Source organism: Triticum aestivum, chromosome 1B, assembly GCF_018294505.1.
Source record: "Triticum aestivum cultivar Chinese Spring chromosome 1B, IWGSC CS RefSeq v2.1, whole genome shotgun sequence".
Classification (NCBI taxonomy): domain Eukaryota; kingdom Viridiplantae; phylum Streptophyta; class Magnoliopsida; order Poales; family Poaceae; genus Triticum; species Triticum aestivum.
Window position 1 is genome coordinate 360357264 of NC_057795.1, and position 12194 is coordinate 360369457.

The window sequence follows — 12194 nt, forward strand, 5'->3', positions numbered from 1 at the left end:
TCTGCAGAAAGGGGAGATGGGTGACAAGTGTAAGTGTAGTGTGGTAGCTCAACGAAACCTCACCAGATGCAGATAGCCGAGGACGTGTCCTTTGCCCCGGATACTTTACGTGCAAGGTTGTTGTCTTGGTGGTGACAAGTTGGCTGACACGGCAGCAGTGGCGATATTTTTGGGCTCATGCGTGTTAGGAGAGGACAAATACCCCGTGAAAGATTCTTTTTGTTTTTGAACATTTTTCTTGGAAAGTTTTCCGATATAAATTCACTAGATAATTGTGACATCGTACAAACACAGCCTAGCCATTCTTCTACCGACAACGTTGCGAAGTCACTTGGAGCATTTAAGTCAACAGTAGCACGCATCCATCGAGTAGGAGTATGATGCAAGGAGTCACCCAGACACTCGGCCATTAATAATGGCAGTATGGCACGATGGTATGCTTACTGATGAACCATCGGTGACACCGACTCGATATAAATAAAAACCACTTATCAGCGACTGCGACCTGTTCAATAGGCACACCTAGAGCTAGAGATAAATCACATTGGGTGGGTGATCTTGGGCCATACAGCAAGTGCCGTCCATCGGTCCACTTCAGAAACTTTGTCCCGTGTCCCGACCTGCTTTCTTTTCTTTCTGGACATCATCGGAGGACAAACCCGCCGTCCATATCAAAACATGTGATTTACGAGCGCCCAACGCACACCCCGCCCGCCTACCATATTGACCCTCGTTTCTTGTTTCAGGTTTTATTTATTTTTTCTCAATGAATACAGACGTAGAAAATAAGTACTCCGTCCTAAATAACTTGGCGTAGAAATGAATAAAAATGAATGCATCTAAAATTAAAATACATCCAGATAACTCAAATTTCGTGACAAGTAATTCCGGACGAAGGGAGTAGGATGCACACCGCGCCTAAGACCCTGACCCCATTTTTGTTTCACGTTTTTCATTTTCTTGCCTGATGAAGGTTACAGTGTATGATACAAGTAGGACACACATCAGGCATCCGTCGTGCGTGTATGTATTGATAATTGGTATACGCATGTATGTATGTATGTATGCTAGGAATACTACACATCACCACGAGGTTGGGAAAGAGACGGTTTTGTGTTTAGAGATGGTACAAGCAGGTCAATTAGTGGTTACTCCCTCTGTAAACTAATATAAAAGTGTTTAGATAACTAAAGTAGTGATCTAAACGCTTTTATATTAGTTTACGGAGGGAGTACTTGTTAGGTAGTGTTGCCAATCAGCCATGAATGGCAACTTTATCGGGCTCACTAAAGGCGAACAAAAAGAAGTGAAAAACAAAACAACAACTTGAAACTCATCCATCCAAGCAAGCCAAAAGGTGAGAAAGCTTGGCCCGTGACCATCATCTAAACCAACTCCATCAGTCACTAAGCACAATCACACCCACACAAGCTGCCGCTACTAATCTATACTCATGTGGTCCCAGCGGCACATGTGCCATGCTAAAAAGATATTTATAGTTTTTTTCTCACTAATTTTAAAACACTGTACATTTTAAACCAAGAATATATAAAGCGAGGATGAAATATAAAATCAAATCCAAAGCCTTGCACTCCTTGTTGTCCTCCCCCTTGTTCCGGGCCTGAGAAAAATTTGAGACCCCAGAACGCAAGACGCGAAGACGACCCACCACCGGCCCCCGCCCCTAAATTACGGCCGCACGCCTCGCCGCCGGCGATCCCACCGACCGTCGGCTCCCCCGCGCCTCGTCCGCCCCTGCGGCGTGCTCGTGCCCACGAGGACGCCGCTCGCCGGTGCGGGCGAGGAGGGCGGCGATGGGGAACTCGCTCGGGTGCTCCGCGTCCGGCGAGCGGCTGGTGTCCGCGGCGCGGGACGGGGACGCCGTCGAGGCGCGCATGCTGCTCGAGCTCAGCCCGGCGCTCGCGCGCTACTCCACCTTCGGCGGCCTCAACTCGCCGCTCCACTTCGCCGCCGCCAAGGGCCACCTCGACGTCCGTGCCCCTCTCCCTTGTGATTCTATATACGCGCCCGCGTGCGTGGTTTCCCGTTCGATTTGATTCACGGACTGGTGGTTTTTTGGTTTTCAGATTGTGACGCTGCTGCTGGAGAAGGGCGCGGATGTGAACGCGCGGAACTACTGCGGTCAGGTAGATCTTTCTGTCCGAGTACCATTTCATGGATAGGATAGGTATCTCCCCCCAAAAATGGAAGATCTGTCATTTATACGTGCTGAAATTGGCAGCCACCGCGTCGTGTTTCTAGTGGAAGTAGTACTACCTGATCTTTGCAATATCGGGACAAACCAAAAACTGAATTCTTGTTGGGCTCTCGTGGTCTCCTGCCCTGTGCTCGCCCACGGGATAAACATGTGTTACATTTCGATCAATCTCTAGAATCCTTTATGCGAGTGGAATCATTTAACTGATTGTTTTTGTTTACTTGGATGGGCGGATAAAGACCGCATTGATGCATGCATGCCGACATGGACACTGGGAGGTGGTTCAGATGCTTCTGCTCTTCAGATGCAATGTATGGTATTTCTGATATGGTCTTTACAATGTGTACCATTTCTGCCCTGAGACAAGGAAGGTGCTGACTGCTGCTTCTGTTTGGGTTGCTTGGAAGGTTACCAGAGCGGATTACTTGAGCGGTCGAACGGCATTGCACTTTGCAGCACACGACGGACTTGTTCGGTGTGTAAGGCTGTTACTTGCCGACTTCATCCCAAGCGGGCCCTTGGAGGATACTGCCTCTTCGGTGGCAGATGGCGGTGATTCTCAGACGAATAGCGGCAGCAGTCCTACTTCTTCACTGGGACTGAAATTTAATGAACCGTATGTATTTTGTCAAGTGTTGATCTAGTGTTGTCTATTGTGCTTGAAATAACTAGCAACCAACTGTACGCTGTCTTTGTGCAGTGCTCGTGTGAGGTACATCAACAAACCTGCTGATGGCGGTGTTACTGCTCTTCACATGGCAGCTTTGAATGGTCATTTCGATTGCATGCAATTGTTGATTGAGTTAGGTGCAAATGTCTCAGCTGTCACATTTCCCTATGGAACTACATCAAATTTGATAGGCGAGTGATGATTCTTATTTCAGATGATATGCAGTAGATAATGCTATCTTTTCTTACCTAAAATAAAACGAGTTCTCAAATTATATCTGTATATGGATCAGGAGCTGGCAGCACTCCTTTGCATTATGCAGCCGGTGGGGGCAGTCTGGAGTGTTGCCAGGTATGTTACTGTCATAAAGGAGCATCGTATTTTTGGACATGTACCATTTCACGCCTGTACTTGTCGCATATGTGTTGATACGTTCTAATGTTTGTAATGCCACCATCACAGGTACTTCTTTCAAAAGGTGCTAGCAGGTTGACACTCAACTGCAATGGGTAAGAATCTGTTGTCCAATTATTAATGCCAAGTTGTATTTCAAAATATTTATTGACCGTGCCATCACAGCCTCTAGCCTACCCCAACTTGCTTGGGACTAAAGGCTTTGTTGTTGTTGTTGTTGTTGTTGTTGCGTGCCATCACAGATATTTTATTATATTAACTTGACCGGCTCTACTTGAACCTAACGTGTATCTTCCTGTTGAAATGTTACTAATACGCCTTGTTCTTTAGGTGGCTTCCCATGGATGTTGCTAGGATATTTGGACGCCGTTGCTTGGAGCCATTACTTTCTCCAAATTCACACACGATTATTCCAGCAATTCAGCCATCCAGTTATCTTGCCTTGCCACTGATGAGCATACTTAATATAGCCAGGTTAGTGCCCAACAACTCACCATACACCACTTAGGATTTTTTCAGTTTTATAAGTAAAATATAATGACAACTGTTACTTTTATGAACAACAATGAGTGCTGCTTATTTCTGAATCTATGCTTTTTGAGAAACACACAAGGGTGCAAGCAGTTTCATTCTGCATACCAGCTGATCTGGTTCTTATAATCAATTGGGCCAGTTTATGTGTCTTGCGGAATTGCAATGGTTTCTGCAATTTTACTTGCAGAAAGGCATACCTGAACAAGGCAACTGCCAAAGTCTGTTCTTGAGTTGGAACGGACATAGAACAAATGTTTTTACTCATCTTCTTGTGTTTTGTCATCTTCAGTGAGTTCACTCTTTATGGTGTTGTTACCGTAGAGTGAGCTGAGTGTGCCTTTCTTGACTTATTTCACCTTTGATACAAGTGCTTGCTGTTCAGACACCATATAATGCTTTCAATTATCGACACTTCCATGTTCAATATTCAAAATGAGGAGTGCACTTGTCGGCTCTTTTGCTTATGGATTTCTTTTATATGCTTTGCAGAGAATTTGGGTTGCAACACACCGTATCCTCGGTGGATGAGAGTGACCTTTGTGCAGTTTGCCTGGAACGGTCTTGCTCTGTAGCTGCTGAAGGTGGGGGCTACATGACACACTTTGCATGAACATTATCCCATTCCTTAACTAAGGGCATAAGCATATTTTACAGACTGCCCAATGATCATTGGATAAAAACTATCATAACAATTTGTCAAGAGATGGACACAGTCCTGTCTAATCCAATCTACTAAGCTCCATCTATTTGTGAACATGTTACATTTGTTCATATTTACTCCCTCCGTTCCTAAATATTTGTCTTTTCAGAGATTCAAATGGACTACTACATACGGATGTATATAGACATATTTTAGAATGTAGATTCACTCATTTTGCTCCGTATGTAGTCACTTGTTGAAATCTCTAGAAAGACAAATATTTAGGAACGGAGGGAGTACAATCTAAGCTTGGATATGCACCAATGAGTCATCTTCGCTATCCTTGCATTTTTTTGTTAGAGAATAACACTATGCATCTTAAAAAAAAGGGGCAGCCCCAGTGCATGTAGCTCCGGCTTGTGCAGGGCCTGGGGAAGGGTCCGACCACTTTGGGTCTATTGTACGCAGCCTTTCCCTACATTTCTGCAAGAGGCTGTTTCCAGGACTTGAACCCGTGACCTCATGGTCACAAGGCAGCAGCTTTACACTATGCATCTTAGCACTTGAAAATTGAAATTTGTTATTGACTTAGTTAGAACACCTAAGACTATTTTCTTTTATCACAAACTGAAACACTTGACAAGTTGGGGCGATCATTCAGTGTCATAGTAATCTGAAAAGGAGGCTCATATTTCTGTATCCTTATGATGCCACCCTTTTGTGAATTCCCTCGTTTCAAACAATGCTAATAAACAGTGATAATGGCAGAAACATGAAACCGAATACGAAATAACCTGAACCTGCCTGTGTGGAGTAATCTTAAGGTTTATTAAGTCATGTTTTTTCAATAGGATTTCACTTGCTCATGTACACCACATTACAGTACACCACCAGATGAAAAATGCAATGGTGGTATCCTAACATTACATTCTGTTCTTTCAGGCTGTGGTCACGAGTTCTGCATCAAATGCGCTCTCTATCTTTGCTCAACCAGTAATGTCCGTGTGGAGTTCACAGGCCCAGCTGGGTCAATCCCATGCCCTCTCTGCAGGAATGGAATAATGTCATTCACTAAGCTACCGAGCACACCGACAGAAGGGCTCAAATCAAGCTCAGCACTCACATTCTGCAATCCATGCATTTTGAATACCCGTTCTGTGGACTCCCCAGCAACTGTCTGTAAATCTGAAATCAGGCGGAACCGTGTGGCAGCTCTCTCTTCCGAGTTGGTCTGTCCACTGACCTGCAGCCCATTTCCGTCGTCCGCCCTCCCAACCTGCAGGTGCAGTGATGACGATCCATGCGGCTCAACAGAAACGCTGGATGGCTCCGAGGTGCAATCTCCGCGGCCCTCGCACAGCGCAAGCACAGAGCTGGATAAGAGGGGAGAGCAGGACGTTGACCGGACCACCTGCTCAGGCATGTTCTGGAGTCGCAGAAGCTGTCAGAGGGAGCAGCAGTGCAATGCGGAAATCAATGCTTGATTCCTCTCCTTCCTGGTTGTGAATATATTTGGATTCATAGCAGCTAAATGCGGGAGATGATCAGCAGTTATTCTTTCCTCCCCGGCTGTCTTTCTTTTTCTCCCGTTTTACAGCCAAGATTTTGGTGTTTTGGTGATCCATCCTGCAGCTTTTGGCTGCCGTAGTTTTCACTGTATTGTAACATTCGGCTCATATCTACTGTGTTGTGTCATATGAGACTGTGAGTGAGTCTAGATCATAGCTTGAAAATCACTAGTCAGTTACTGTTCTGTAGCTGCATGTAAATTACACGGTTTGGATGGGGTTGCTTTTTGCTTCTTCTGATCCCGGTGATAAGATTCTATGTAACATGACATCAAATTGCCCCCTGATGATATATAGATTATGTCACAATCTCTTCAGTTTGTTTGTACAGTACAGTAGTGGTTAGCTGAGCTCACATGAAATGCATTTCCTCCGTTCACTGTTATAAAGATGTTTTACATATTTCAATATGAACTACTCCCTCCGTTCCTAAATACTTGTCTTTCTAGGCATTTCAACAAGTGACTACATACGGAGCAAAATGAGTGAATCTACACTCTAAAATATGTCTACGTACATCCGTATGTAGTAGTCATTTGAAATGTCTAGAAAGACAAGTATTTAGGAACGGAGGGAGTACATACATGCTGGAAGGAGTGAACAACCACACTAAAATGCGTCTATATACATCTGAATCAGAAAAACTTAGAACATCTTATAATTTTGGAACGGAGGGAAAAATCCTTTTTCTTCAGCATTGCTTCCTACAGTCCTCTACCTACTGAAGATCAGTCATCAGTCGTCTTTGGTTTCAGTACGCGCAGACACTGCCGGCGGCGGTCGAGCTGTTACCCGCCGGCCCTGGCAATAGGGTGCTGATGATCCTGTCTCCGAGCCCCGGCACCGCCGACAGGAAGTGCCCCACCCCGGCGAGCTCGTGGTAGCTGACCCAGCCGAGCCGGCGGCATATGTGCCGCTGCAGCTGCACCGGCACGACACCGTCCTCGTCGCCCTGGAAGAGGTGCACCGGGAACGGCGGTGCCTCCCCGAGGTCCGTCGGCTCGAACTCCGTCCACCGCCCGAACATCACCGCCATGTCGCGGTAGAACGACTCCTGCACCCCCTGCTGCGTCGCCGCCTGTGCCCTCTGCACAAAGCAAAGCGCATGATCGTTGCATCAGGGTCGTATCGCGAGGCTTGGATCGAGATCGACAATGGGGGAGCTGAGGGAAGGGAGGACGAACCTTTTGGAACATTCCGGTGGAGAGGGCCATGAGGCGGTTCTTCTCGTCGAGGGCGTTGGGGAAGGAGCCGGAGCCGCTGACGACGGTGGAGGTGGGCAGCCATGGCTGGCTCATCCACCAGTGCAGCAGCCACGGCGCGTAGTAGGCCACGCGGAGCGACCACTGGTCGCCCAGCGGCTGCCGCCGGTACAGCTGCCGGGCCAGCCCCCTCGGCAGCCCCGACCACCGGTAGTTTATCACCGGCGCCATCATCGCCACTCCGGCCAGCCTGCATAACCAATTGCCAGTAGAACCAGTCAGTCGTTAGTGTCGCCGATCACTGAACCTTACGCGCGGGGTCTTCAGTTTCAGAGCAGAAACTTTGAGGAGGTTTAATTACCTGTGTGGGATGTACTTGACGGAGGCCCAGCCGGCGTGGCAGCCGAGGGAGGAGCAGATGAGGTGGAACTTGTCGCCGAGGTCGAGCGCATCGGCGAGGTCCTGGATGTCGAGCGCCGCGCTCTGGAGCGACCGGCGCGGGTCGGGGTCGCTCTCGCCGTAGCCGGCGCGGTCGAACGCCACCATGTACACGCCAAGCTCCTCCAGCAGCGCCTGCGAGGCGCGGGGCGAGTCCATGCGGCTGCCGGAGAAGCCGTGCGAGTAGACGACCTTGAACCGCGCGCCGTCCCGGCTCACGCCGGACTCCGCGTACGCCAAGAACCGCCCGTCGCGCATCCGCACCCTCGGCGCCGTCACCGGCGGCCCTCCCGGCGCCCCGCAAGGCGTCGGCGTCGGCGGGCGAACGGCGTTCGCGAACCACCCGGCCGCCAATGCCAGCACCATCAGCACCAGCAGACCCACCGGCGGGCTCCCGTTCCCTGCACACCATCGACGCACAACTAGTTAACGAACCGCACGTACACGGCAACGTATGCATGCATGCATTTGTCTGATAACCAAAACTGCTGCCTCATTGTTTCTCCTCAGTTTTCATATCGATGCATGCATTTACCTGTTGAAGCAGCAGCAGCCGCCATTGGAGGCGATGCAGGAGCTGGAGCTCTGGGATCCTTATCGAAATGGATGTGGGGATGTGTGGCGTTGTTGGGGCAGGAGGAGGACAGCTTAATGTGTTGGGTGGGTATTGGGCTAAGCTAGTGGCAGCTGAGTAGCGGTGACACTTTGCTGAAAGAAATGGCAGCACTTAGTGGAGGCCAGGGCACGGCCTACCAACGTAGTACTACTTTGTATACATGCATTATTATGCCTAGCAAAAAAACCTCTTCACCTGCCACCAATTTTCACTCCAGGGTCTTCCCAAGCACGCCTGACAGGTAGGAGTAATTTTCTCTTGAGCTTTTTCTTGGCACACAATAATGTTGGAGGAGAAACAGAGGAATCCAAAAAGTAGAGTTTCAATCATGCTCCGAAAGGTTGCGCGCGTCCAAGAAATTTTTAGGTTTGGGCTATAACCATTTTGTATTAATGATAATCAAAACACTCAGGTCCTGAACCATATATATAACCTGTGGATGCAAGTGGACCATGCATGAAACTGGCGATGATTTATGCTTGGAATTTTGTACGCACATCTTACATAGGCGTGACATGGGAGATGATGTCTTACAAATGGTTTACACGCACTGTTGCTTTCTACTACTTCACCAAAACTCTATTCTGGTCTCTCCTGCCTCAGTTTTCAGGAGAACGTAGTCCGTCAAATTTGCGGTTGGAGTTGGTGAAGAAGTGTGAATGGAGAAAACGAACCAACACAATCTCCTCTTCCCTCTGGCAGCTCATGTCAAAGTACCTACCTTTCTGGAATCTTCTCACCAACCCCAACAATGGCGACCTGTTGAGCATGGCCAATGAGGGGATGACGATGGCCTTCTGGGTCGCTAGTGTTCTTGGTAGGTAAAGACCTGTTTCAGAAGTTCGGTGTGTTCACAATAATTTTGTCAATGCACATTGTGTGGTGGTCAAGGTGCACCACTCCTCCGCCTGGTTGCTTTACTAGAATCTTTCTTTAGACTTGGTTAGCAGCTACTAGCTCCATATCCTTCCTAGGTTATTTCCACGGAGAAACATGTGCTAAAATCAAGCTTACAAGTGGAAGAAAATCTCAGAATAGTATATTGTTGAAGTGAATGGTATGTTTGCAACGATGTTATTTTTTTTCCAAATTCATTTAAAATTTTCCCAAAAATAAATGCAAAGGATTTGCCCCATTTTATTAATTTATTTGTTGATATGTTTTAAGATAGCTTACCGCTCATGCCGAATGGTGCCTTATTTCATTAATTAAGAGAGGGTTTCACACAGAGGCCAAAGAAGGCAAGGACACGGATTATCTGAGCTTGAGCTCATATGAGTTTGGGTGAACAATAAATCCAAAAAATGAGGAAAATTCATAAAAAAGAGACCTGATTTTTTTAGCAAACATCAACAAATGTTTTAATTGCTTGCAAAATTTCATCATGGAATGACATTTGTGGAAGACGTGGCAAAAAGACAAAATTGATGCTCCAAAAATATTATTTCAAAAGCATTTTGGAGTGTTGATTTTTTTTGTCATGCTTTCACGAATGTCATTCGACGATGAAATGTTGCAAGAACTCAAAACATTTGTCAAAGTTTACAAAAAGAAAATCAGTTTTTTGTTTTGTTTTTTTACTGTTCATACCGAGCTCGAGCTGAGAAGGACACTTCCGCAACAACCGGCCCTATAGCAGTTGTTCGCACACGAACACGTCACAGTGTACCCTCGACGGAAAGCACAAAAGTGTCCACCTCGGTATCCAACGCATTAACCTGACCCAACAAGACAGTTTTTTGTCTACTTTTCCCCCCTCTGTTTTCATGACTGATTCACACTTTGAAAATATTTTTAATAAACTGGATGCATGCATGATGCATCAGGATGATGCATAGGCCGGGGCAACCCACATTAGAAGAAAAATGAAGTTTCTTTATTTACGTAGGTATGACATATATGATGATTTTTCACAAAAGCACCCACTGTTGTTTTTTCTATGGAGGAATGGTACCACCAAGAATCTACTCTTTCTCCTGCCTCCTTTTTTCAGGAGTACGTCATCCACTAGATTTGTAGTTGGAGATGGCGAAGAAGTGTGAATGGAGAAACAAATAAATTAACAATTAATCTTCTCTTCTCTTTGGCATCTTATGTCAAAGTACCTTTCTGAAATCTTCTCACCAACCCCAAATGGTGACCTGTCGAGTGTTAAGAGAGCATATAAGGTAATGGCCAGTGTGAGGATGACGATGTGACCTTCCGGGCCTGTAGTGATCTTGGTAGGTAAAGACATATCCTAAGTTTCTCTTATTCGCCATAATTTGTCAATGCACATTGTGCTGTGGTCAAGGTGCAAGGTGCAGTACTCCTTGACCCGTTTGATCCAAGTATTTTGAAGTTTTAACAATTGCTCGAAGTCAAACTTATTTGTTTATTTATTGCGGGGAGGGGGGGGGGGGGGGGGGGATGTATGTTTGGTGTGGTACATGTTGATCAGTTGATGTATTCTTATAGAATTGGTTAATTTTTTTTTACAATTAAGACAATGCTAGAGCTTCAAATAATTTGGGTAGGAGAAAGTAGCTCTTTACCCTAAGTTATTACACGGAGAAATGTCTACTATAATCAAACTTGGTAATATGCAAAAAAATATCTCAAACATATATAGTACTTGCTCTCTTGATACATCCGTTTGAGCGACAGTTATTTCCTGACAGAACGAGTATAATTCAATTCGTTTTTGCTATTTATCAGGCACCTGGATTTTATAGAAGATGAGCAACATCAAGGCGTGATGACCCCGACGAGGCCGAGCCAGGAATGCGTCGTAGCCAACGGCGACCACCGCTCGGATCAGGTAGCTTCCGCGTTGGAGGAGGTGATGCCGCAGTGAACAACAGTGAGGCGCGGTGTCAGAACCAAAGTAGAAGAAGGGGGAGTGATTGTTTTCTCTTTTCGCGAGGTAGAAGAAGACATGAGGTGGATGACGAAGTGGGGACAGTTGGATCCTAATCCAACGACTCTTAAGGGAGAGGGGAATAGACTTGCGGAAACAAAACATTCAGGTGCATGCGCTATAGGCGCTCCCAATTCCATTGCATTTCGGTGGACATACTTTGCTACTATAGTGTATTCACATTTATTTCATCAAGTATTTGTCTTCCTCGTATCTCGCAGATCAAATGAGCTACGTATTGAAACTTCCGGGGGCATAGCGCATCTCTACACCTAGAATTTTGTTGTTTCTTTGTTTAGAGATGTTACAAGCCGGGGTAAAAATTTATACTACTACTTAATGTAAGACCTTTTAGCAGTTAAGCATAACTGCTAAAACGTCCTACATTAAATTACAGAGGTATGTTCTAAAATAAACTACCATCAACGGAGGCATGTTTCAATAAGCTTTGGCAAAACTGTTATTGAAAGTGTCTGTTTAGGACACATCTAGATGTTCCATAATTATTGCACATCTAAATGACTTAATTAAATTAAAAAAAAAGACAAAAAACAAAAAAAAATGCTTGCAAGAATCTTCGTGTAAAATCAATGAATAGGATTTAGATGTGCAATAGATGGAATGACGAGGGACAGACACGGGTTCACCAACTTACCAGTTCTTCTCTAAACTACGAACTGTTATTCTGATCCTTGATTGTGTTGGGGGTCCTGTTGAGGAAGAGGTCCAATTTGTCTCTGTATCTACCACCAATGATTTCGTCAAGGACAAGAATTAATATTGCCTGAAACTCGCTGGCCCTGTAGACCAGGTCTTGTTGAGTGTACGAAATAAAACCTCTTTCATTTCTCTAACCAACGTCCCAACCTGCTTCTGTTGTCTAAAAGACTAAAACAAAATAAAAAATACAGTCACACCCACAGTCTCAGTTTGTACATAAAAACTTTACAAACCATGCAGTTTCTAAAATTTTACTAACATACGGGATCACCATC

At 45.8% G+C, this 12194-nt stretch overlaps 2 protein-coding genes across 2 annotated transcripts; one reads left to right on the forward strand and one right to left on the reverse strand.

Annotated features, from left to right (window-relative positions):
- Positions 1-1583: 1583 nt before the first annotated feature.
- Positions 1584-6361, forward strand: LOC123124017 (probable E3 ubiquitin-protein ligase XBOS33). Its single transcript, XM_044544721.1, has 10 exons — positions 1584-1991; positions 2088-2147; positions 2458-2529; positions 2626-2834; positions 2919-3079; positions 3181-3239; positions 3351-3397; positions 3633-3776; positions 4326-4417; positions 5419-6361. The coding sequence occupies exons 1-10, from the start codon at positions 1815-1817 to the stop codon at positions 5958-5960; spliced, it is 1563 nt and encodes a 520-aa protein (XP_044400656.1). The 5' UTR covers positions 1584-1814; the 3' UTR covers positions 5961-6361.
- Positions 6362-6629: 268 nt separating this feature from the next.
- LOC123124026 (uncharacterized) lies at positions 6630-8678 on the reverse strand. The gene is made up of 4 exons (XM_044544733.1): positions 8220-8678; positions 7608-8085; positions 7229-7496; positions 6630-7131 (listed from the first exon to the last, which is right to left on the reverse strand). Exons 1-4 carry the CDS (start codon positions 8242-8244, stop codon positions 6796-6798), a joined length of 1107 nt encoding a protein of 368 aa, XP_044400668.1. The 5' UTR covers positions 8245-8678; the 3' UTR covers positions 6630-6795.
- Positions 8679-12194: the final 3516 nt, after the last annotated feature.